The following is a 21,599-nucleotide window of genomic DNA, read 5'->3' as shown; positions in this document are numbered from 1 at the left end:
CGGACGCCATTTTGTGTGTGGTAGTGAAAAAGAAAGGTGGAGAACGTGAAAAGGGGGCAGGGTAGAGAGTTCCTGACCCCCTAGCCTTTGTCAGGGGGTCCCTGAAGGACCCCGAAGGGTGAAATTTTTTTTAATTTTTTTTCAAAAAATCGCGGAGTGCGCGCACCGTGCGCGCACGGTGAAAAAACCCTTAAAAAAAAAAAAAACATTTCAAACGAGCCATTCCATCTTACAGGATACAGTCAATCTATAACTATATACATTGGTAGTTTATTGTAAAATAAATATATAAAAAGTATAATAATACATACATAAATTAGCATTTAAAAAACCTTACAAATTCACTAAAAAAAACATAGGTTTCACACACGTTATAGTTAGAAATTAGCATTTAAAAAACCTTGCAAATTCACTTAAAAAACCATAGGTTTCACACACGTTATAGTTAGCTGGACATTTCACTCGTAAAAAACCATTGTGGACTCGTTACCTTAATCAAATTCCTCACAGCACCCACTTGGGATTTTATTTTTTGCCATGCAATGAGCCCTGGTAGCAATCATTTGATTTGGATACGGACTACTTGCCCCATAATGCCACTGTGCTGAAAGGATTAAGGTAACGAGTCCACACAGCTGCTGAGACTTTGCGCATGCAGCCAGTGAACAAGGGCATGGAGCCCGAAACATGTTTGGCGCTTTGCTGATGGGGTTTAAACGCACTGTGCTTGTTACCTGCAATAAACGAAGGCCATATTTCCACCTGAGTTGGCGTCTCTATGCAAGGAAACTTGAACTTTGGGGGATATATATATATATATATATATAATTACCTACTGGCAGTCGCCAGTAGGTAGTTATAGTTAGGACCACGTTTCCATAGGAAATCCGCAACATTCTATTTTGAATAACTTTTGCGCCGGTCGACGAATCCTCGCGAATTTTTCAAAATAGGTGGGGCGCTACGCTCCGCTCCTACCCTGAAAGTCTCGGGGGGATTCGTCAAGCGGGGGCTGAGATAAAAGGGGGGTCCCAAAACACGTTTTTCCCATGCATTTTTCCATAGGACCTTTAGACACAGCTACAGCCCGAACGGCTGAACAGAATTACTTGAAATTTGGCAGAGAGGTAGTCCTCCGGTCAAGGAAGTGCCTTTTGTAGGTTTGGTGTAAATCTGTTCAGTAGATTCTGAGAAAATAGCCTTTAAATCAATATATATATCTGAGCCAGCTTACGGTGCGCTTACGGTGCGCTTACCGTACGCGTACGGTGACGTGCGCGAGCGCGATTCTGATTGGCTCTTAGATCTTAGTAAACATTCGAATCGGCCGAAACCAGGAAGCGGCGGCCGCCATTTTCTCTCTCGCACTCTGAGTGGGGCAGCATAAATGAAGCCCAAAAATGTGTAAAGGGGCAGTATATTGAGATAATAATCACCCAGCAGTGATATACGGGCCCCCAAACAACCCCCAAGGCCATTTTATTTTTTTTTCCGAAAAATCGCCGATTACGCTTACCGTACGCGTACGGTAAAAATTTGTTTAAAAAAAAAAATGATCCACCCTCTCCCCACCCCATGTTCAAATGGTGCCCGAATGGCACCATTTGTGCATGGCTTAACAACTAAACGAAAATAATAAACAAAACATTTCACAACGATGCGCATAATATGTCCCCCATGTGCGCACGGAAGCGCACCGTGCGTACATGGCCCATCCCGCATAATGTGGGCACGCGGTGCGCTGCGCGCACCGCGTGACCACCGGGCGTGCATGGCACTAACTGCGTAAAGTGGGCGCGCGGTGCGCAAAGCGCACCGCGTGCTCACTGTGCGCGCACTGTGCGCGAAGCGCACCGTGCGCGCACGGAACGAACTGCGTTAACTGGGCGCGCACGCCACGAGTGGCGTAAAGTAAGTTAGCATTTCAAAAACAATACAAATTCACTGAAAAAACCATAGGTTTCACACACGTTATAGTTAGGAATTAGCATTTAAAAAACCTTGCAAATTCACTGAAAAAACCATAGGTTTCACACATGTTATAGTTAGCTGTACATTTTACTGATAAAAAACCAATGAAATTCCCCCGTTATAGTTACTGTAGGTAACTATAACTCACGTGACCGTAATGCTCTGCTGATGACATATGTGTCTTTATGAAAAAAAAATATTTGTAATATATGTATAGCTAAAATTTAATGGAAGAAGACATGGGCAAATAAGTGTCTAAATACAGTATTAGCATCAGCAGAGCATTACGGTCGCGTGAGTTATAGTTGCCTACAGTAACTATAACGGGGGAATTTCATTGGTTTTTTATCAGTAAAATGTACAGCTAACTATAACATGTGTGAAACCTATGGTTTTTTCAGTGTATATATATATATATATATATATATATATATATATATATATATTTATATTAATGCTCGATATGTGGTTGCCACAAGTGTTGCATATGTATGGACTCATTTGTGTACACACTTTTCACTGTTCATGTTGTCAGAGATTTTATATCTTAGTATATGGACTGTTGCTAATAACTACTGCCATAAATATTAACATATAATATTAATGTAGATTTGTCCTACCTTTGTTTTTCCTCAGCAAAGTCACTTTTCCTTTCAAGGTGGATTCAACTATTGGACTGGAATACGGTAGCCAGGGTGCACCCTCTTAAAGTGATTTCACAACTTGGGTGCTCTAGAGGAGCAAGGAACATGGGTGCCCTCTTTTCCCCCTGCTGTTTTACTTAGCAATGAAACTTCTTGAATATGCTTTGTGGTAGAGGTCCCAGAAGTAAGGTATACCTTATCATGTAGCACACTCATGGTTTCACTGTATCCGACAGTGCTCTCCTGTTCCTGGGAGAACCCAGGCGGAGCCTGCCGAAGCTGTTGGAGATGCTGGGTCAGTTTGAGTCCCATTCTAACCGAAAGGTTAATTGGGAAAATAAATGCTCCCAATCTTCCTTACCTGATCTGATGGACATCTATACCCCGCTTCAATTGGAGCCTGAATTTTTGGTATTTAGGGGTACAAATATATCACAGTGACGATCGTCTAATATCTATGAAGTTTTGGAGAGCTGCATTGTGAATTAGATCCTTCATTCCTTTCTTGGCTAGGTTCCTTCTTTCGCCTCTGGTGGTAGCCCAAAAATGTAATATTGCTCAGGTTACTTTGCGTTTTGTGACCATTCGTGCCATTCCAAAGAACGTGTTCTTTAAGAAACTCAGTGGCTTCCTTTGAGGCTTAATTTGGACATCTAAAAGGAAATAAATTGCATTTCGAAAGTCCATGATACCAGTAAATGAAGGTGGCATGGGAGTACCAAATCTGAAGGTGTATTATTATGTGGCATAGTTGACCTGGTCGATGGGGTGCATTAAACACGCAACAGATCAGGAGAGTCTCTATAGGTTCAGCTTGTTTGAGCGAGAAGTGTGGGGTGGGTCGTGTGTGCTTAGATGGGGATTATGAAAGATTCGAGGCAGCACACCAGGGCCATCTGAGTGGCTAGGTCTTGTCGTAAATATGCATGTGGACTTGGTGGTGGTGCGATCTATGCTCCGGTAATACCGCAGTGTTTTTGGCTGACATTACGGAGCTCATACGGCTGGTCTTGGGCATGTTTATGCCACTTGACCCAGTGATGTTGTGGTTGGGTCAGATGCAACAACCAAAACCGCTAAAATATAAATTGCACTTGATAGGCCTAAAATGAACATTGCAATGGGGGTGGAAAGAGCCTGAATCTATAAGATGGCTGCAAGACGTTAAGAAGTGGGGCATGACGGAATAAAGTGCTCTTCACGCTGCCAGAGGACCAAGTGCTAGAGGCAAGTTGATGGCCACCTGAGATGTTGTTGACTATAGAAGCTAAATTGAATAATTTACGAACATAACGAGATGAGCACATTAAAATGCTGTGCCAGACCATGAATGTAAATAATGGAACTAGGATAGAATGCGACCTGGAAGTGAATCGCTGGGTAGCATATGATGACTGGGATGTGTTCTCCCCTTGAATAATTACAAGTTAAACTGGTGGGCAACACTGGTGCAATGAAAGGTAATTGGTCTACTGAGTTGTAAGTTGCACTGAAATTGCTGGACTTTGCCCTGTGAGGGTAGGGATAATTTTAGGCTATTGTATTTTACTTTTCTAATGCTCGCTGGATTAAATAATTATGAGTGATTCTTGAAGACGCAGGATGTGTGCCACATATTACATGTAATATGACCAGAATCTTGAACAAGTTGTACTGACTGCCCCAAGAAAGGCAAGTTAGGTAGAAATTTCATAGGCAGCAGCCTGCTAAGAACAAAGAAAAACTAATCCCCCCCCCAAAAAAGTCGGAAGGCCCTTTTAGTAAAGGATACCACAAACGCAAGACCGGAAACCTGCCGTCCAAAGAGCTTGCGAAAGGTTGAGTGCTCCAAGATGTTCTAGACTCTTTGGCAAAGGTGCCAAATGTAGGACCAGAAAGGTCAGATCCATTCCAGTCTTTCAGAATAACCACTGTCTAAGTAAATAAATTCCAAAGTGATTAATTATATGCATATTTATTTTATGTAGAAATTTTGTGAAAATTAAGTATGGATTTGGCCTTGTTGGACACCACTGCTCTTGTGGCTGTTTAAAGCTCTTTATACTGACTACATTTGCAAGGCAGACATTAGAATTTATTTCCTTACCGACATGTGAGATTCATTAATCTTGCTTCTCTGCAGAGTTCGCAATTTGGTTCAAACGGAAAGCGTTGTAATGTCTTATTCAGCGCGTTTGGGATTGATGCAAGGGTTGTTCCAAAGATGACATGTCTTCATTGCTGCAGATATTGACAGCTTTGGGGCAGATAGGGTGCCACTACTGATTTAAAAGGCAAGTTGCTTTTCATGTGCACCCTGTGCATGTCCTGCAATCTTATTATACATGAAGCAACATAAGCCCATCAAATATAAGAGTGTGTTTATACAACGCACATTTTAAAGTCCCTCATTTGAATGTGCTTGGGATCCTACGATTTGGTCAAGAGGGGCTGCCAGGGTTGATCCAAGGATTTCTGGCTCCACATTGTGCAATTAAGTCCGTAGCTGGTTGCACATTGTGCAATTGAGCCAGTTGCTGGACAGCCTTTTCTTCTTGTTACATCAAAAGTAAATGCTTCGCATCAGTTTAGACCATGGGTGGCAGGCAGATGTCGCATGAAGGATCGGTTTGTTGAGAATGCATTGGCTGGCTCCAGCGTAAACAACTGTGCTGATTTTTTTTTTTCTTTTGCATGTAATAGCCTGCTTTTGTTACAGCTGTGGCAGAAGCTGCAGGAGGAAATGAAAGTGTAGCACAGATTTGAGCAGAGGAGTAATTAAAGAAAAAACAGATGCGCTTTTGTCAATTGAGTGACATTTGAAACTTCGCCTTTTTGCACCTGGCTTGGGTAGAAATTGACCTAAAGATAACTGGATTGTAATAATGCAAATCATACTCCTTCAGCTACCTTATTGCATAAGATAAGAGCAAAAGGTTCTCGAACTCGTCTAGGAGGCCAAATATTACACAACAGCTGTCAACAAGATAATGGCAGAGGTGCCATCCCACACAGGAGAGCGGCAGGCCGTGGAAGAGAGGAGTGGTAAAGAGCTAGGATATCGACACACAACATTGATCATGGAGTGAAGCATGACCGACCAGAAGGTAAAATTTGTTTCATCACAACAAAGCCATTTATCCTCAGGAGCACACAAATGAGAGAGTGAGAAGGAGGTTGCGGGGGATACAGTCTGCCCTTAACTGACACACAGCTGCAAAGCCACACCAAATCAACTTCTCTTGTTCTCTGGTAGCATCGCAGATCAAAGAGCAGGAAAGTCATTTGCTTGCATTTTGGTGCCTCGACCCCTTGTTTCCACCTTGCACCTTACTAGTCAGCACATGCCTCCCTCCCCCGCACCCATCTACTGCACAGTGCAAAAGTTCAAAAAACTACTGTACTATAGCCTTTACATGTATCCCACTGTAAAGCCAACTGCCCACAGTTGCTTTTTTAGGTCTCGCCTAGGCAGCGTTTGTGCTATCTCTTCGAGACATGCTGTATTACTTGTGCAGGCAGTATATGCTCTCCCGCTACGCTTTAAAAAATTGTTTTTATTTATTTAAAAGCGTGGTACGCCTCAGCACTATTTTTTTTTATACAATGGCGACACCCGCGCTTTAGCTTTAAACATCTTAAGCTAAATGGTGGGGGCCGTAGGTGCTTCAAGAGTAAAGATATAGGAAAAAAAATTGATTTCTTTTTTCCTATTTCTTTATTTTTAAAGCAATTGTGGCACCTGCCTTTTAGTTTAAGAAGTTTAAAGCTAAAAGTGCGGGTGCCGCCATTGTAAAGTAAAAAAAAAAAATGGAAAAAAGCGAGCAGCGTAATTTTTTCCCCCTATTTGTTTGCTTTTGTTACAATCATGGCACCAGCAGTTTAGCTTTAAACATTTTAAGCTAAAGCGCGGGTGCCGCGATTGCTTCAACTATTTCTTTACTTGTGCAGCAATAACGGCACCCGTGCTTTAGCTTAAGATGTTTACAACTAAAGCGCAAGTGCCACGATTGATTTGGTGCGCCTAATGCCTGTACACCTTAGGCCCTATTTTTATATTTGGTAGGGCTTGTAAAGGGTGTCATTCACTGGTCAACTAGACCGTGCACTAAAATGAATGGCGCCCCTCACTGGAACAGCCAATGTGACTGATCATAAAAACTCTCTCTGCAAAACAAATGCAAAATATATTAGTAAAGTGTCAAGCTGGGAGGAATCAGTCACTCAGTCACAATAGCGTAGTTTCCATAAAACATAAAAATTAAAACCTTAAAGTGCATGTGCAAGTGTGCATCTAATAGCAGCCAACGTTACACTATCCTTTTGGTTAGGTTTGTGCATAAAAGTAGCAGATGAGTGTCCCATTTGATTAAATGGATTTGTCATCAGTATTGGGGGTTCATCTTGTTCTTCTGCAGAGATGCAGTAACAGACACATGCAGATGTTGAAAACCAGGCATTTTAGGAATAACGCAACACAAAAAGATGATGAACAGAATGTTGAACATTGCATTGGAGCTCGCCACTCCATTTCGGTTTGGACCCAGCCATATGCAAATCAGTTTTGACCCAGTTCCTCATGGGAACAGTCCAGCCTGAACTGCTAGGCCAGGTCCTCCCTGGACCGGTGAACAAGCATCCTGGGACCGGTTTCAAGGCATCACCCCATATCAGACAGGCTAGCTTGAAACTGGTGGCATAGCGAGCACGGAACCCACGTCTGCGCATACCCTTCCCGCTTAGGGTGAAAATTCAACGCAAAAAGATGATGGGCGGAATGTTGAACATTGTCAAACATTCACTCACAGTCACAGATCTGGGTTTAATCAATCGTTATTTTGCTCGCCACTGCATTCCAGTTTGGATCCAGCCATATGCAATTCAGTCTTGACCCAGTTCCTCATGGGAACTGTCCAGTCTGAACTGCCAGGCCCGTTCCTCCTGGGACCAGTTTCGGGGTATCACCCCTTATCAGCCAGGCTAGCTTGAAACCTGTGGCGTAGCGAGCACAGGGCCCACACCTGATAAGAATAACCCTTGGTGTCACCACATCACTCCTTCCAAGATGATAATTTCATTTTTCAATTGGGGATCACTGGCAAGGGTTAGAGAGGAAGGGCCAGTTACAGGAGGTGGGGCCAGTAACATCGGCTCATTCCTTGATTCTGAAGCACGCTGTGGTGCATAATGTCATAGGCTGCCAAGAGATTGAGGTGGGTAAAGGCGGAGTTCTTCTTTTAATCCGAGGACAACTCTACTCTGGTATTGGCCAGGGCGGGTTTTGGTGCCTCATTTTCCTGATTGGTAGCCATGACTTCACATTTTATATTTATTTTTAGCGCATTATTTCCTCCCCTGTGTGGCAGACCCTGGGTTTTTTAAGGATGTCTGTGTAGCAAGAACATGCTCTCATTGGTGACCCTATGGGTGTGTCAGAGGGATTTGCTGCACTGAAGTAACTAAGGAGTTTGTATCTACATTCTATATTTATTTTAAGCAACTACTTTTGATTGTTTTTGTACCCTGCTGGCACCTGCAGTTTACTCTCTCTGGTTCTCATCTTGCAGAGAGAGCTTTTCTACTTTGCTCTTTTCCCGCCATATTTCCTCCACTGGCCGGTCCCTTGTTAGGCTATCATTTTGGAAAAGCAAGCACTAGATTTTGTTTCTTCCACCATGTGCAGGCAGTCCCCCAGCTATTTAAGAACGGCTGCAGCATGGATGACCAAGGACAAGCCAAAGGCAAGCCTGTCCGTGCACCGTCTGCGCACAGGGAAAGCCATGCTGACTGTTTCAGGTGGCAATCCTTCCTTTACGTCCCTCCCCAGCTTCCACAATTAGATCGGCTAGCCATTGCGGCCGCTTCCCAAGGCTGCACAAATTTCTTATGTCATTAGGCAGTAAAACAAGCTTTTGCAATGCAATAGGTCTTGCATTACTGAAAGTTTGAGCTATTGGCATTGCAAATAATAATGTAATGTCAATAGCTTAAACTTGCAGTATCGCGTTGCAAATGCTTTTTTTTTTTTCTTTCTCTGTGGCCGGACATTGAATCACAGGCAGAAAGCAGAGATCCCGATAGAGCTGCTGCTAGGGGCTGGAGGAGCTGAAATGAGACCTCCCAATGGCCCTCTTGAGTCCCCACCCTCCCGGGTCTGAGGAGGGGGAGCAAACATAGCCTGCTCATTGTCTTCAGTAACATCACTGTCCCCACGCCCCTAGGCTGTTTCCCCAACGGGGAGAGGTGTGAAATCGTACTAAAGGGTTGGGCTCTAGACTCCCACAGCCAATCAAAGGCTAGATCTCATTTATGGGCTTCTAGCCTGTCAGAGTCCTCTAACCTCCGATGGTCATAGGATTTATTCTAGCATTTGCGATGGCTGAGTCCCAGAGTGCCACAGCTCGTACATTATTTACTGTGAGTTAAAGTCTAGTTGTCCATCTGACAAAATAGGCATTCAATCTTCTTGTCCACCACAAAAATCATTATTTCTCGGGCAATATGAATCCCATAACCCTGCATGTTTACAACATCAGTGTGAGATAAACCACCTCTGAGTGGGACACCCCTACATTCTAAATTATTCAATAATCTGCAGGGCCCCAAAATCTTCAACAAAGGTCTGGAAATAAACATTTACACCGTATAAATGTCCTTGCTACCTAGAATGTGTCTATACCTCTGTATTACAGCTATTTAACCTGGGCATGTGCCCAGATATCCACCCGTGCATAATCTGTTGGCAACAGAAGCATTGGCCTTACTTACAAAATGTTGGGAACAGGCTTTAGCATTACGCCGCAACCTACTTTTAAACATATGCCTGCAACCCACAGTAGGTGCACTCCGCCTTTAACTTGTTTAACATAGAGTAATTCATGCACCCCAAAGTTTAGTGATTTGTAAACGGTGCACCATATAAGTTTCAACATGCACAGTCACACATGCCTCTACGACTTACGCTTTTTTAATGCTATGGACCCACATGTGTACACTCATTAACTCTATGCTATATATTGATATGATGTTATCAGTGATGTCTTCAATGATGTCATTGAACATGTCATGAGTGATGCAGTGTGAGAGGTCATATGCTTTGCATGGCGTGTATTGGTGAATTTCTGTTTTTTGTTGTTTTTTTAAACATTTGTTTTTCTTATTTTAACACACAAGTAAAACGTCACGTTAACCTTTGTTTTTTTGAGTGAATATAGTTATAGCTAGGACCTAGTTTCCATAGACGATGCATTTTTTGCTTTACAAATAACTTTAGCGCCTTTTGACGAACCTTCACAAATGTTTCAAAACTAGTACACCAGTCACTTCATCTGCTGTCTGGAAAGTTTCGGGGTGATTCATCAAGCAGGGGCCAAGAAATAGGGTGGTTCCTAAAACGCTTTTTCCCCATGGAATTCCCCATTGGGATTTTAGCCCCCACTAGAGCCTGAATCGTTGAACGGAATTACACCAAATTTGGCAGAAAGCTAGATTTTGATCCAGAAAGATCTTTTTGTGATTTGGTGTAAATCTGTTCAGTAGTTTTGGAGTTATGAAAGAAAATAAATATGAATATCTAGAGACGCAGATGATCTGCAAATCTGACAGATCTCAAAAGGAGATCTGATTTGCTGCCACCACTTCAACCAGGAAGTGGTACAGCCAAGTCTTGGGACTGCATTGCAGTGTTGTGATTGACTCTAGGGAACCAGGGTCCTTCCTGTTCCGGCCCCAGGGTAGAGACGGTGACGGAGAAGCGGCATCAGGTAAGTGTTTTTTATTCTTTTTTTAATCCACGTTACCCCCCTTCTGCCCCCGATCGTACCAGCCGCCACTGTAGACAAGACATCAGGGTACTTTGAGGTCCTGGCCTTGATCTCCTAATTCGAAACCGATCTTGTACCTTGTCCCGATCCAGCACAAATTTTCAGGTCCACCGGCGACACCGCAGTAGACTCGGGGCTTCAAGTCGACCATGCTGCAAATCTTCAGTACCCCTCCAAATCCCTATGGAGTATCATTGGGCCCAACGGATAGGAGGAGGCAGCCAGTCGGGTTTCTGCTGGCATATCCCTCCCCAATGCCATCTGTGCTTCTCAACCTCATCCCGGGACCTGCCTGACTCTGTGACTGATGCCTGCTTCGTCTTCCCCTATGGAGCCAAGAACTGCACCAGGGCCCAGTGCTTCGATAGCAACTCTGCATTTGTCGGAGGATGAGCCTATTGTACTATCAGACTCTGTAGCAAATCTGACACAACTTAGTCCAAAGTCAAGCCCCATCAGTACCTTCCACAACTTCAATGTCATTCAGACACACTTCCCCTGAATTATGGATTCTTTTAACCGGGTGCCGCAAGTCAATGAAAGTAATAAAACCTCAGTTATACAACACAAACATCTATTCCTTAACCTGCAAGATACCAGTACCTTGACACATCACCAGACACTACCCTAAACTCTCCACCTGGCCCCTCTACACTAAAGTTTGCCTCATTTGCCATGGTTATCAGAAAAGCAGCTGAAGGACTTGACCTTTAACTCCCCTCAATGGAAGTAAAGAGAGACACGCTCATAGAGGTACTGCAACCAGGGCTGTCCTCTCTAGAATCCCTTCTGACATTCAATGAGGTACAGACAGACACTCTTTTGAGCACCTGGCTGAAGCCAGGACCTTGCCCTCCTGTCAAGCACCAAATATCCAAGAAACGTAGACCTGCCCTGGGGGCCTATCCTTCCTCCAGCAGCCCTCCACCTGCCTCCACCAGCCAACTGATTCCCAACATGTGTCCTACTACCCTGCCAGAAAATCCAAATGAACAGATGATTTTGGGAAACCTATTTTATCGTCTGTTAGTTTTGCCCTAAGGTCCGCAAAATCAAGTTACCTCCAGGTGTCTTATTCACATGCATTATTGGGTGGATGACATCTTGCTAGCGGTCTAGGATGATCTTTGGACCAACCGTCAATAGATCATTCCCGAAGGCCGGGAGGCACCAAATTACTTAATCAGATTAGACCTGAACACCACTGACTGTCTGGGTTGGACAGTCGCTACCAGAGTGATGCTTTGGTGGCATGCCTGCCTGTGCACCACAGGCCTCTTGAGTGACATTCAACAATCACTCATGGACATGTCCTTTGACAGCACCCATCTCTTTGGAGACAAGGCAGACACGGCGGTGGAGTGCTTAAAAAACCCAGAAATCAATAGCATGCTCGTTTGACATAGTACCGGATGCAGAGCAGTTTCCACAGCTATATCATCCTTCAAGGCTTCAAAAGGGGCTTACAGCAGAGGCTAGGTCAGATCAGAGGCGTAAGACAAGTCCTGTGTAGCTGTGAAGCCCCAGCTCTCTGAGCTCCCTCTGTAGGGAGTGTGTATTGTTTTCTACTTTTGATTTTTACTTTTTACAGTAGAGCAGGCTACCTGTTCAGGGCATTGATACCACCGACTTAATCTGGCACTGGACACTTGAGGTATTCGTCTATAGCAGTATATGACGACCATGTTCCCTTTGACACATAACAGCTATATGTTGTATAAGGCACAGTGGTATGTTATGTGGTTTAATAAAATGAATGCTGCTTACATTTTTTTACAGAATGGTTGGCATATTCGTTGGCGGTTTCACCACCATCTTTTATTGTTTACTATAGAGCTGTACTTAAAGGTTTTTTTAAAGTGCAACACAACAAAGCAGTTTCTAGGAGTAGGTTAGACTCCATTATAAAGATGAGTGCTCCGCTCCTATGCACATTCTCTTATGGAGAGTTAGTCTTTGGCCACTGTGCACATGTCAAGAATGTGCACCTATAACTGATCTTCTAAACTGCAAATCATAAAAGAACGAAAAGACCATTTGCCTTTGAAGTGTCACCAAAGAAAAGAACCAACTGCACACAGACTGACCTTGTCTGAATGTGCAGCAAAGAGTGCCATATTAACGCTATAACTATATGTCTATTGAGTTTGATATATGTGGGCATTTCTTTGGACAAAAATAATTTTTCTCACAGTGCTTGCAGCATTCTTGTAGCTGGTGTTTAGACTGTTTTGAAGTCTAGGCATGAAAATACTGAGACAACATATGGTGCTGGTTGAGTTTTGAGCACAGATCAGGAACCCACCGCAGGCCACAGATGCATATGATAATATCGACATGTTGCATGCCAGAACATGCCTGCTACAGCCCACAAAAACGTAGCCACTTAGTCCATGCAATATGACTCAAAGGTATTACCTATGCTAGAGGATGTACCAGCATCCACCAGTATTCATGCTTTCTCTGTGCTGATACAGAAGCAGTAAGAAATTTGCATGACACATAGAGCACTGGAGATGGGTCAGACTGTTTTAGAAGTGGGACCATAGGAAAGGGCAGAAGAAAAATAAGATATCCTTAGGGAGTGAGAAAGATTGTGAATTTAGCCTGCATGCAAGACTGTACCTTCTGTAGCATATGCATATTATCCCTGTATACTAACTCCGGAGCCTGTCTTTCTGTATAACCTGTGAGATCGCTCTACTCCATGAGGACTAATGAAAGCAGAAATTAGTGGACCACATGAAAGGGAGATGTGGTGTGTGCCACTTCATTATAACTTGAAGGGTGGCCCTCCGAATGTTTTGTTATGCCACTGTGTCAGGCCTTTTAAGGCAGAATTCAGGATCTGGTCAACAATGATGGGGCCCAGAGGGGCAACCAACTACCCAATTCCTCTCCCACATCTCTCGCCCTCCTGCTGCCTCCCCTGCAAACCCTCTTTAATTTTCACTCAACAGTACACTTTCACCCAGTCAGAGACTGGATACATTATTACCTCCATGGGTAGCTAGGCATCAAACTGATGGATATTTCAACTTTACCAGCATGGCTACACCTTTTACCCCTCCAAACATGCCACCTACACCACAACAGCTTCCGGAGGACTATGTATCTGTTCTCTGAAAAGCAGTTCAAGCTCGGAGAAGGGTCATATAGAGAGGGTGTTGCTTCAGAAGTCAGGGCTGGTTGTTACGTCCATTACTTTCTATTGCCAAAAAAGGACAGAGAACTTCAAACTATTTTAGATCTCCGTCCCCTGAACTGCTTTCTCGAGTAGTTCCAAATGCACACTCTGGCCCAAGGCTTGTCTGCCCTGGATCTGAGCGACTGGATTGTGGCATTGTACCTGCAGGACACCCATTTCTACATCCCCGTCCTGCAGTTTCACAGATGCTACCTGCAGTTCAGATTAGGTCATGAGCATTTTCAGCTCGTGGTGCTCCCCTTCGGCCTTACCAGCACCCATTGGATGTTAACGAATGTGATGATGGTGTTCACTGCTAGTCTTCGAGGTTAGGAATATTAGTCTTCCCATATCTCAACAATTGGTTACTGAAAGTAGGCTTGCTTCACCTCTTAACACCAGCCAATCTCTTCATTTTTCCAAGATTCCCTATCAATGCGCCAAAGTGACAACTTACTATTTTGCAGAAGCCCCCGTTCATTGGAGCCACCCTGGACATTGTACTGTTTTCGAGCTGTCCCTCTACCTCAGCGAGTCCAGGATATTTGGGGTATGAGCCTGATGTTTCAACCCTTATGTGGGTCTGAGTGAGATTCTTGGTCTCCTGCATCCTGCTAGTCAACCACGCCAGGTGTCACATGCAGCCTTTGCAGTGAGATCTGGGATCTGAAACCTCAGTGGGCTCAGCACCCAAGGAACCTCTCATATTTCACACAGACATTGGAGGAGACTGTGAAAGATCTGCAATGGTGGTTTCTGGACTACAATTCACCCAGGGCCGACCCCTCTCACCCAAAGTGAACGGTCATGACTCTGGCATCAAGGCTGGATTAGGGAGGCCATTTGGGAGAGATGGAGATCAGAAGATTCTGATCTTCAACAGAAACACGTCTCCAGATCAACTGGTTGGAGTTATGGATGATTTGCTTGGTATTGAAAGCCTTCCTCCAGTCAATCAAGGAAGATCGAGTGCAGGTTCTCATGAACAACACCACCGCCATGTGGTACGGCCACAAGCAGGCCGTAATAGGGTTGTGGGTCCTGTGCCAGGAGGCTTTGCACCTCTGGAACTGGCTGAGTCATCGGGGCATCTCCCTAGTCATACAATACCTGGCAGCATCTTTAAGTACTAGAGGGACAGACTCAGCCTGTGAAGCCGAGCGGATCACGAATGGCTGCTGCGCTCAGAGGTAGCATGGGGCATCTACCAACAATGTGGAGAATCTAAGCTCAACCTTTTCGCCACCACTGAGAACACGCAGCGTTTAAGCTTTTGCACATTGGAGTTCAGATGGCAGTCCTCACTTGAAGATGCATTTCGGTTAGACTTGAGCTTTTCTCTACCTCTGCTGCCAACATTTCTGAAGAGGATTGAGAACAACCAGGTCTAAGTCATCCTAGTGGCTCTGGATTGGGTCAGGAGAGTTGGGTACCCAGAACACCTGCCCATGAGCATCAGAACTCCCATTGGGCTGCCTCTTTGGGAGTACCTGATATCGCAACAACAGGGCAGGGTTCAGTGCCTGCACAACTTACACTTCCATGGTTGGAAATTGAGCAGTGACTGTTAACTGTAATCAGTTTTCCTTCCAAAGTGGTGAATGTAATTGTAGCAGCCAAGCATCTCTCCACTAAGACTATCTATGCAGGACAGTGGGTGAAGCTGTTTGTTCTTCTTTGCACATCCAACCATTACAGGCTCAGTTATCAGATGTTCTCCTTTTCTCCTGGTCTCTAGCCCAGCAAAGTCTTGCTGTGGCAACAGTTAAAGTTTATTTGTCGATCTAATTGCCTTTCTTTGTTTGCTTGATCAACCATCCTTGTTTGTCACCTATTGTGATACATTTTTGAAAGGTCTGATCCATATGTTCCCACCAAAACCCTTTGTGATGCCCCATTTGGGTCTCAATCTCATACTTACATTCTTGATGTGCATCCATTTGCATAGCTGTCTCATGAGAGACCACACATTTAGGAGCGTCCCTTGTTGCAATCACGTCAGGTCATCATGTGAGTGAGCTGCAAGCATATTCTGTCCAGCAAACATGCACCACTTTTTTACCCAGACAAAATTGATGCTAAGGAGCAAGGCAGCATTTTCTCCCAAACGTTGTAACACCTTTCCACATTGGGCAGTCTGTTACCCTACCAATGTTCTTCACTCCTCCTCATCCATCCAAGGAGAAAGAGAGACTTGTTTGCCTAGACTAAAGAGAGCTTGTAGTTTGTACATCGATGGCACCAAGGATCACCGAGTGGATGATCAGCTCTTTGTGGGTTTCTCTGGGGCAAAGGAGGGAAAGGCAGTGCAAAAAAAGTACCATCTCCAGATTGATTGTTCTTTGTGTAATGATCTGCTATGGTCTGGTCAAAAAACATCCCCCGGAAGGACTGCGGGCTCATCCCACCAGAGCCAAAGCTGCTACCACAGCTCTGGTTAGTGGCGTGCCTGTTTTGGCCATCTGCCAGGATGGGACGTGGGCATTGTTTCACACGTTCATGAAGCACTACTACCTACATAGCGAGATCTGTTGGGAAGGATACTTTGCTTGTTTAGTCCAGCAGTATTTCATGGTTTGCGCCATTCCACAGGGCCACCACCTGGTGAGGTACTCCTTTAGTATCTGTTCATGAGGTGAGGAATCTGCAGTTAGATGTGTCCATTATAAGGACAAGATACTTACCTTTGGTAAAGCTCCTTTTGGTGGAAACTGTCTAACATCCGATTCCTCACCGACCCACCCGCATCCCCGTTCTGTGGAATGATCTCCTTTGGTCTATCCTCAAAAGAATCCAATTAGAGATCTCCATTCTGGCTCAGTCTTATTCCCAGGGCTTCATGTCGGATGACGCACATAGATATCAGAAAGAAAATGACATTGATGCACGGAGGTGGCAGTTACAAATGGGACCCCAATTGATCCCAAGTGTGAAGAGTCTACAGTTACATAGGGTATCTGCCAGAAAAAGTGTTACCATAGGTAAGTAACTTGTTCTTTTGGTCAGCCCACTTCAAAAAGCTGTTTGTTTTTTTTAAGTGAAAACCTTCCCTTCTCGGAAGATGTGAACACAGACATGGCTATGAGAGCCAACGCTGGGTAGATGTGGAGAGCACAGCTGGCAAAAGGTATTATATCATGCCTCGTACCTTTGCCAGATATCGATTTGCACCCAACATTCAGGATCAATTTACAGCACTCCATTCCAATTTATCCCACTCCCCTCCAAACTCCCCCACTCCAATCTGACACAGCCTACTCCACTCCAATCTACCACACTCCACTCCAATCTGCCACACTCCAATCCACCCAATCTACCCACCCCCACCCCCACTCTTCCACACTCCACTCTCCCCAAATCTAGTCCACTCAATCTACCCCACTCCAATCTAACCCACTTCATCCCAATCCACCCACTCCAGCCAAATCTACCCTACTACAATCCACCCCTCACCAATCTACCTCACCCTAATTTACCCCAGCCCAGTATAATCCATCTACTTTACTCCACCCCAATCTACCCCACTGCAATCCACCCCACTCCAACCCATTCCATTCTACCCCACTCCAATCGTCCCTCTTCAATCTACCTCACTCCATTCAAGTCTATCCTACTCCAATCTAGCTCACTCCACTCCAATCTAGCTCACTCCACTCCAGCCTAATCTACCCCACTCCAGTCTATCTGATTCCGCTCCACTCTTCCCCAATCTAGCTCCCTCCACTCTAGACTCCACTACAATCTATCCAACTCCACTCCACTCCAATCTAACCCACTGAACTCAGTCCCAATCTACCCCACTCCAATCTGACCCACTCCACTCTACCCCAGTCTACCACACTCCATTCCGCTCTATCCAATCTACCCCACTCCAGTTAACTCCAATCTACCACATGCCACCCAAATCTACCCCACTCCAGTCCAATCTAACCCAATCCACCCCACTCCATCCAACTCCAATCTATCTACCCCACCCCAAAACTACCCTACTCCAATCTACTTCACCCGCCCCACTCCAGTCTGCCCCTCTGCAGTCTATCCCAGTCTACTCCACCCTAACCCAATCTACTCCACACACCTCTATCCAACTCTACTCCACTTTATCCCAATCTACCCACTCCAGACTACCCCACTACTATCTCATTCCAATCTACTCCACTCCAGTCTACTCCACTTAACTCCAGTCTACCCCACTCTAGTCAACCCCACTCCATCCAATCTACCCCACACCAATGCAATCTACCCCACACCAATCCAATCTATCCCAATCCATCCCACTATATCCCCACTCTATTCCATTCTACCCTACTATAATGCACCCAATCGTTCCCACTCCAATCTACCCCACTACACTCCACCCTGCCCGACTCCACTCTGGTCTACCCCATTCCACTCCAATCTACCCCAATATATACCACTCCACCCCACTTCTATCAACCCCACTTCTATCAACCCTACTTCTATCTACCCCACTGTAATCTACCCCAATCTACTTCACTCAGTTCTGCTTTACTCATCCCAATCTACCTCACTCCATTCCAATCGACCCGCTCAAATCTTCCCCAATCCACCCCATTCCTTTCTATCCCACTCTACCCCCACTCCACTATATGCCAATCTACAACACTCCACTCTACCCCAATCTACCATATCCCACTCTAACCTAATCTACTCCACTCCAATCTGCTCCACCCCACTAACTTTTAGCCATGCTGAGCAGCAGCCACACTGAAGTACACCATTGGCGGCTCCTCCGCTAAGGCAGAGGAGGGTCGCCCCACTGCTCACTGAGCAGTGTAAAAGAAAAAAGAAAATGATAGCTTAAGCTATTGTCATTTTATTTTTGGTATTGTCAGGTTAGGGTGGGGTGGGGCTTGCCTCCCCTGACGTCGGGGAGGAGGAGTGGTTGCTACACTCTAAAGTGGGCATGACGCTTTGGCTGGCCATCTTGGCCTGGCCAAACCGTCATGCGCAATTTGCATGTTCTCCACCCAGGCTGCTTTACAGCCAGGGTGGAGGACATGCCCAGGCTCCCTGTCCCCATCTGAGCGCCGAACAACAGTGCTCAGACCAACTACAAGACAGCATTGCGATTGGCTCAGGGTAGCCTGGGTGCTTCCTGGAAGACATGATGTGGGAGAGACGGAGGAGAGACACGGTGATCAGGGACGAGAATTTTATTCCCCCTAGCCCTGCTCCACCACCCCCATACCGTACCGCCCACACTGGCTAAACACATTGCAAAAAGCAAATAGCCAATGCTTGTTTAGACTTGTTGCACAGCAGCGCACACTACTGCGCGTAAGATGGTTTATAATTAAAGAAAAAAGTGCTGTGATGGTGCCAGCGCTGCCCACTTCACAGCACTATTATTTTCTTTATTTTCAGCCACGTTGCACAGCAGTCCGCACTACAGTGCAAAATGTCTAAAAACACTAACAAACGCAATATCTCTCGCATAGCTGCAATCTATTGCCTTTGCCAATGCTTGTTTTGTTATCGTTTTTAGAGCTGCTCGATCTGTGGGTGTCAGTCATGAATATGTGTCTGCTCCCCAAGATGGCGGGCTGTGATCCTAGCTGATTATTTGTTTCGTTCGGATCGCTCGGCGGTGAGAAGCTGCGTCACGCCCGCTTGGTTCTGCGCTCTCGGAACACTCGGTTACTGGAGCCGCGGCTTCTCATGTTTTCAGAAAACAGGACATTCTCTGTTCACAGGCAACTGCTGCCGCGTCAGCCGGGAGCGATCCGAAGAACGGATGTGTTCAGTAGACAGTTCAGTGAAGCCTGGCTTGTAATTTAAAATAAGCTCATCCATTTTCTTTTATTTCTGCTCCGCGCCTCTGCGATCTCCGCAGCACGTGTCGTTGGATGAATAATTTATGCGGCATCCCATCAATATTTGATCCTTGCGTTTGGTTACATGGGCCTTTGAAGGGTCAGTCTGTTTTCTGTGCCGTTTAGATTCACCTCTGGTAAACTGTTCCTCTTTTGTTCCAGATGTCGAGTGCGGAGGAGGCTTTTATATCCGGAGCCTGGTCAGCGACATTGGTAAAGGTGTGTACAATGATGGCCATGCGGCCTTTTGTGTTTACCTGAAACTGCATGGCGCCTAAAAAGGCCACTCCAGTAACGCTCGCTTCGCTTGCATAATTGTATCTCCCTCTCCTCTTTCCCCAGATCCCCTATGGAATCCTCACATTGGCATCTATATGCCAGCCACACTGCACCTAGCATCCACCCTCGGGCGCCCTCTGCTTCCATTTCCTCCATTCTTGGTACCTTGAGTGGTAACATAAATCCAGTTTCTCTTGATTCCACTTACACCCCCTGCCTGTGTACTCCATCCTTAAGCTATACATTTGCCAATCACCTCTTCCACTTCGATCATCTCGAATCCCCGGAGTTTTATAGCTATTTAATAGTGGAATATTTGCCTGTTCCCTGCCTAGTGCCTCCTCTTATCATGAGTAGGCCTCCCAGCTCAGCTCATTGCTTGCTTTCCTCTGAGACTGGATCCTATCCCAGACACGACACTCTTCATCAATGCAACCACATGACTACAGGATGAGCCCTGGCCATTTTAAGCTCTTCCTTCATTCAGCCTAGTCTTATCACCTTCCAAGTGCAAAGGCAGACATGTTTTCTTCTTTCTCTAGAGCTGTCGTCTTGCGCTAGCGTGAAGGAGCTGACGCGCACAAAGCAAGGCCAATTTACCGAAGAGAATGCAGTACCCGAGGAGAACTGGACCATAGAGGGTATTGCACAGGTACTGGAAGAACAAGGCCCGCCATCTGCTGCCACAGACCCGTCTTCTAAGAGGTTTAAGGCTCAAGACTCAAACAAAGAGGCCGAGGGGCCAGCGCCGAGTGCGACGTGTGATCTGGACTGTGAGCAGAAGCGACAAGGACTTCAGGAGTGTTCAGGCGAGACTGCAGTTCCTGATGGACGTCCATAGCCTCTTACTCTGTAGGGTGGATGCACCCCCAGAAAAATGGCAGTCTTCTCCATAGCAAAGGGAAATTCATCATCATTGCCTCGGGGCACCTTGCAAGACAACTTTCATCTACTGAGTCACTGCTGCCTGGAGGGAGGCTTTCAGAGCAGCTGGCGACTTATATCTACATTTACCTTCTCCACCCACAGGGGGGAGCTCTTCAAGAATGGGGCGGAAGGTCAGCATGATACCTGGGCAGGGAGTCGCTTAGAACTCTGGGTGTTTTTCGGATGCAACCTGTCTACCAGCAGTGACACAGCCTGGTCATGTGAGAGGTTACCCCTTTTTTTATGCGTTGAAATGAAACGCGGGTATTTTTCCTTTGGCTGTTTTTTGTTGTTGTTTTTTTTAACCATTTCATTTGTGTGTTATTAGTCAGTGGTTAGGTATTAGCTTGTCACAATCGGAAATCCCGCAAGAACATAATGGCATTGCAGAGACCCAGCGATTGAAAGGGTAATTCGTCTGTTCGGTTTGTTGTGACCTGCAAAAGAAAGGCAGTACTTGGAATGCATATTTTTCTTTAACGAAGCATTCTTTTGTGTGGAGGCGACATTATTCATTTCTAAAAGATTTCTATAGTCATTAAAATGCCAACTTCAATTTTATTTATTGAATTATATTCAACCTTACGCATGGGAGCAGCACAATAATGTATAATTGCATAGGGTTGAGCACACGATGATGGTTTCTTTATAACCTTTATAACCTGGACGTCAAGAAAATGAATTCCCAGCAAGCTTTTGAGGTCGGTAAATGGAGTACCCTTTAGTACGATAACACATGCACCTGCGCTAGGATGCAAGTCAGATTCTGAAGAGTGCTGTGTAAATGGTGAATGTAAAGTGTGCAGTAAAACGTGTTCATGCAACAGTAGCGTTAAAAGAAAGGCACACTCGGAAGAAAAGGGTTCTTTCTCGGCTCATGTAACCTTGAAGAAAAACGAATCTCCGATTGGGGTGAAGTACTTTTCTGGGGGACGTGGGCTGGGCAGTTAAT

At 45.3% G+C, this 21,599-nt stretch overlaps 1 protein-coding gene across 1 annotated transcript in view; it reads left to right on the top strand.

The window, feature by feature from the left end:
* The window catches only part of TRUB1 (TruB pseudouridine synthase family member 1), a 250,782-nt gene extending 229,574 nt beyond the window's left edge, over positions 1–21,208 (top strand). The window contains exons 7-8 of the mRNA XM_085603278.1: positions 19,604–19,660; positions 20,263–21,208. Coding sequence (XP_085459404.1) covers positions 19,604–19,660; positions 20,263–20,561 — 356 coding nt within the window. The 3' untranslated portion in view covers positions 20,562–21,208. The remainder of the gene's footprint in view (positions 1–19,603; positions 19,661–20,262) is intronic.
* The last annotated feature ends 391 nt before the right edge of the window (positions 21,209–21,599 follow it).

Source organism: Triturus cristatus, chromosome 1_2 (genome assembly GCF_964204655.1).
Source record: "Triturus cristatus chromosome 1_2, aTriCri1.1, whole genome shotgun sequence".
Classification (NCBI taxonomy): domain Eukaryota; kingdom Metazoa; phylum Chordata; class Amphibia; order Caudata; family Salamandridae; genus Triturus; species Triturus cristatus.
Note: the sequence above shows the minus strand (reverse complement) of the source record. Positions and strands in the feature narration are given on the sequence as shown.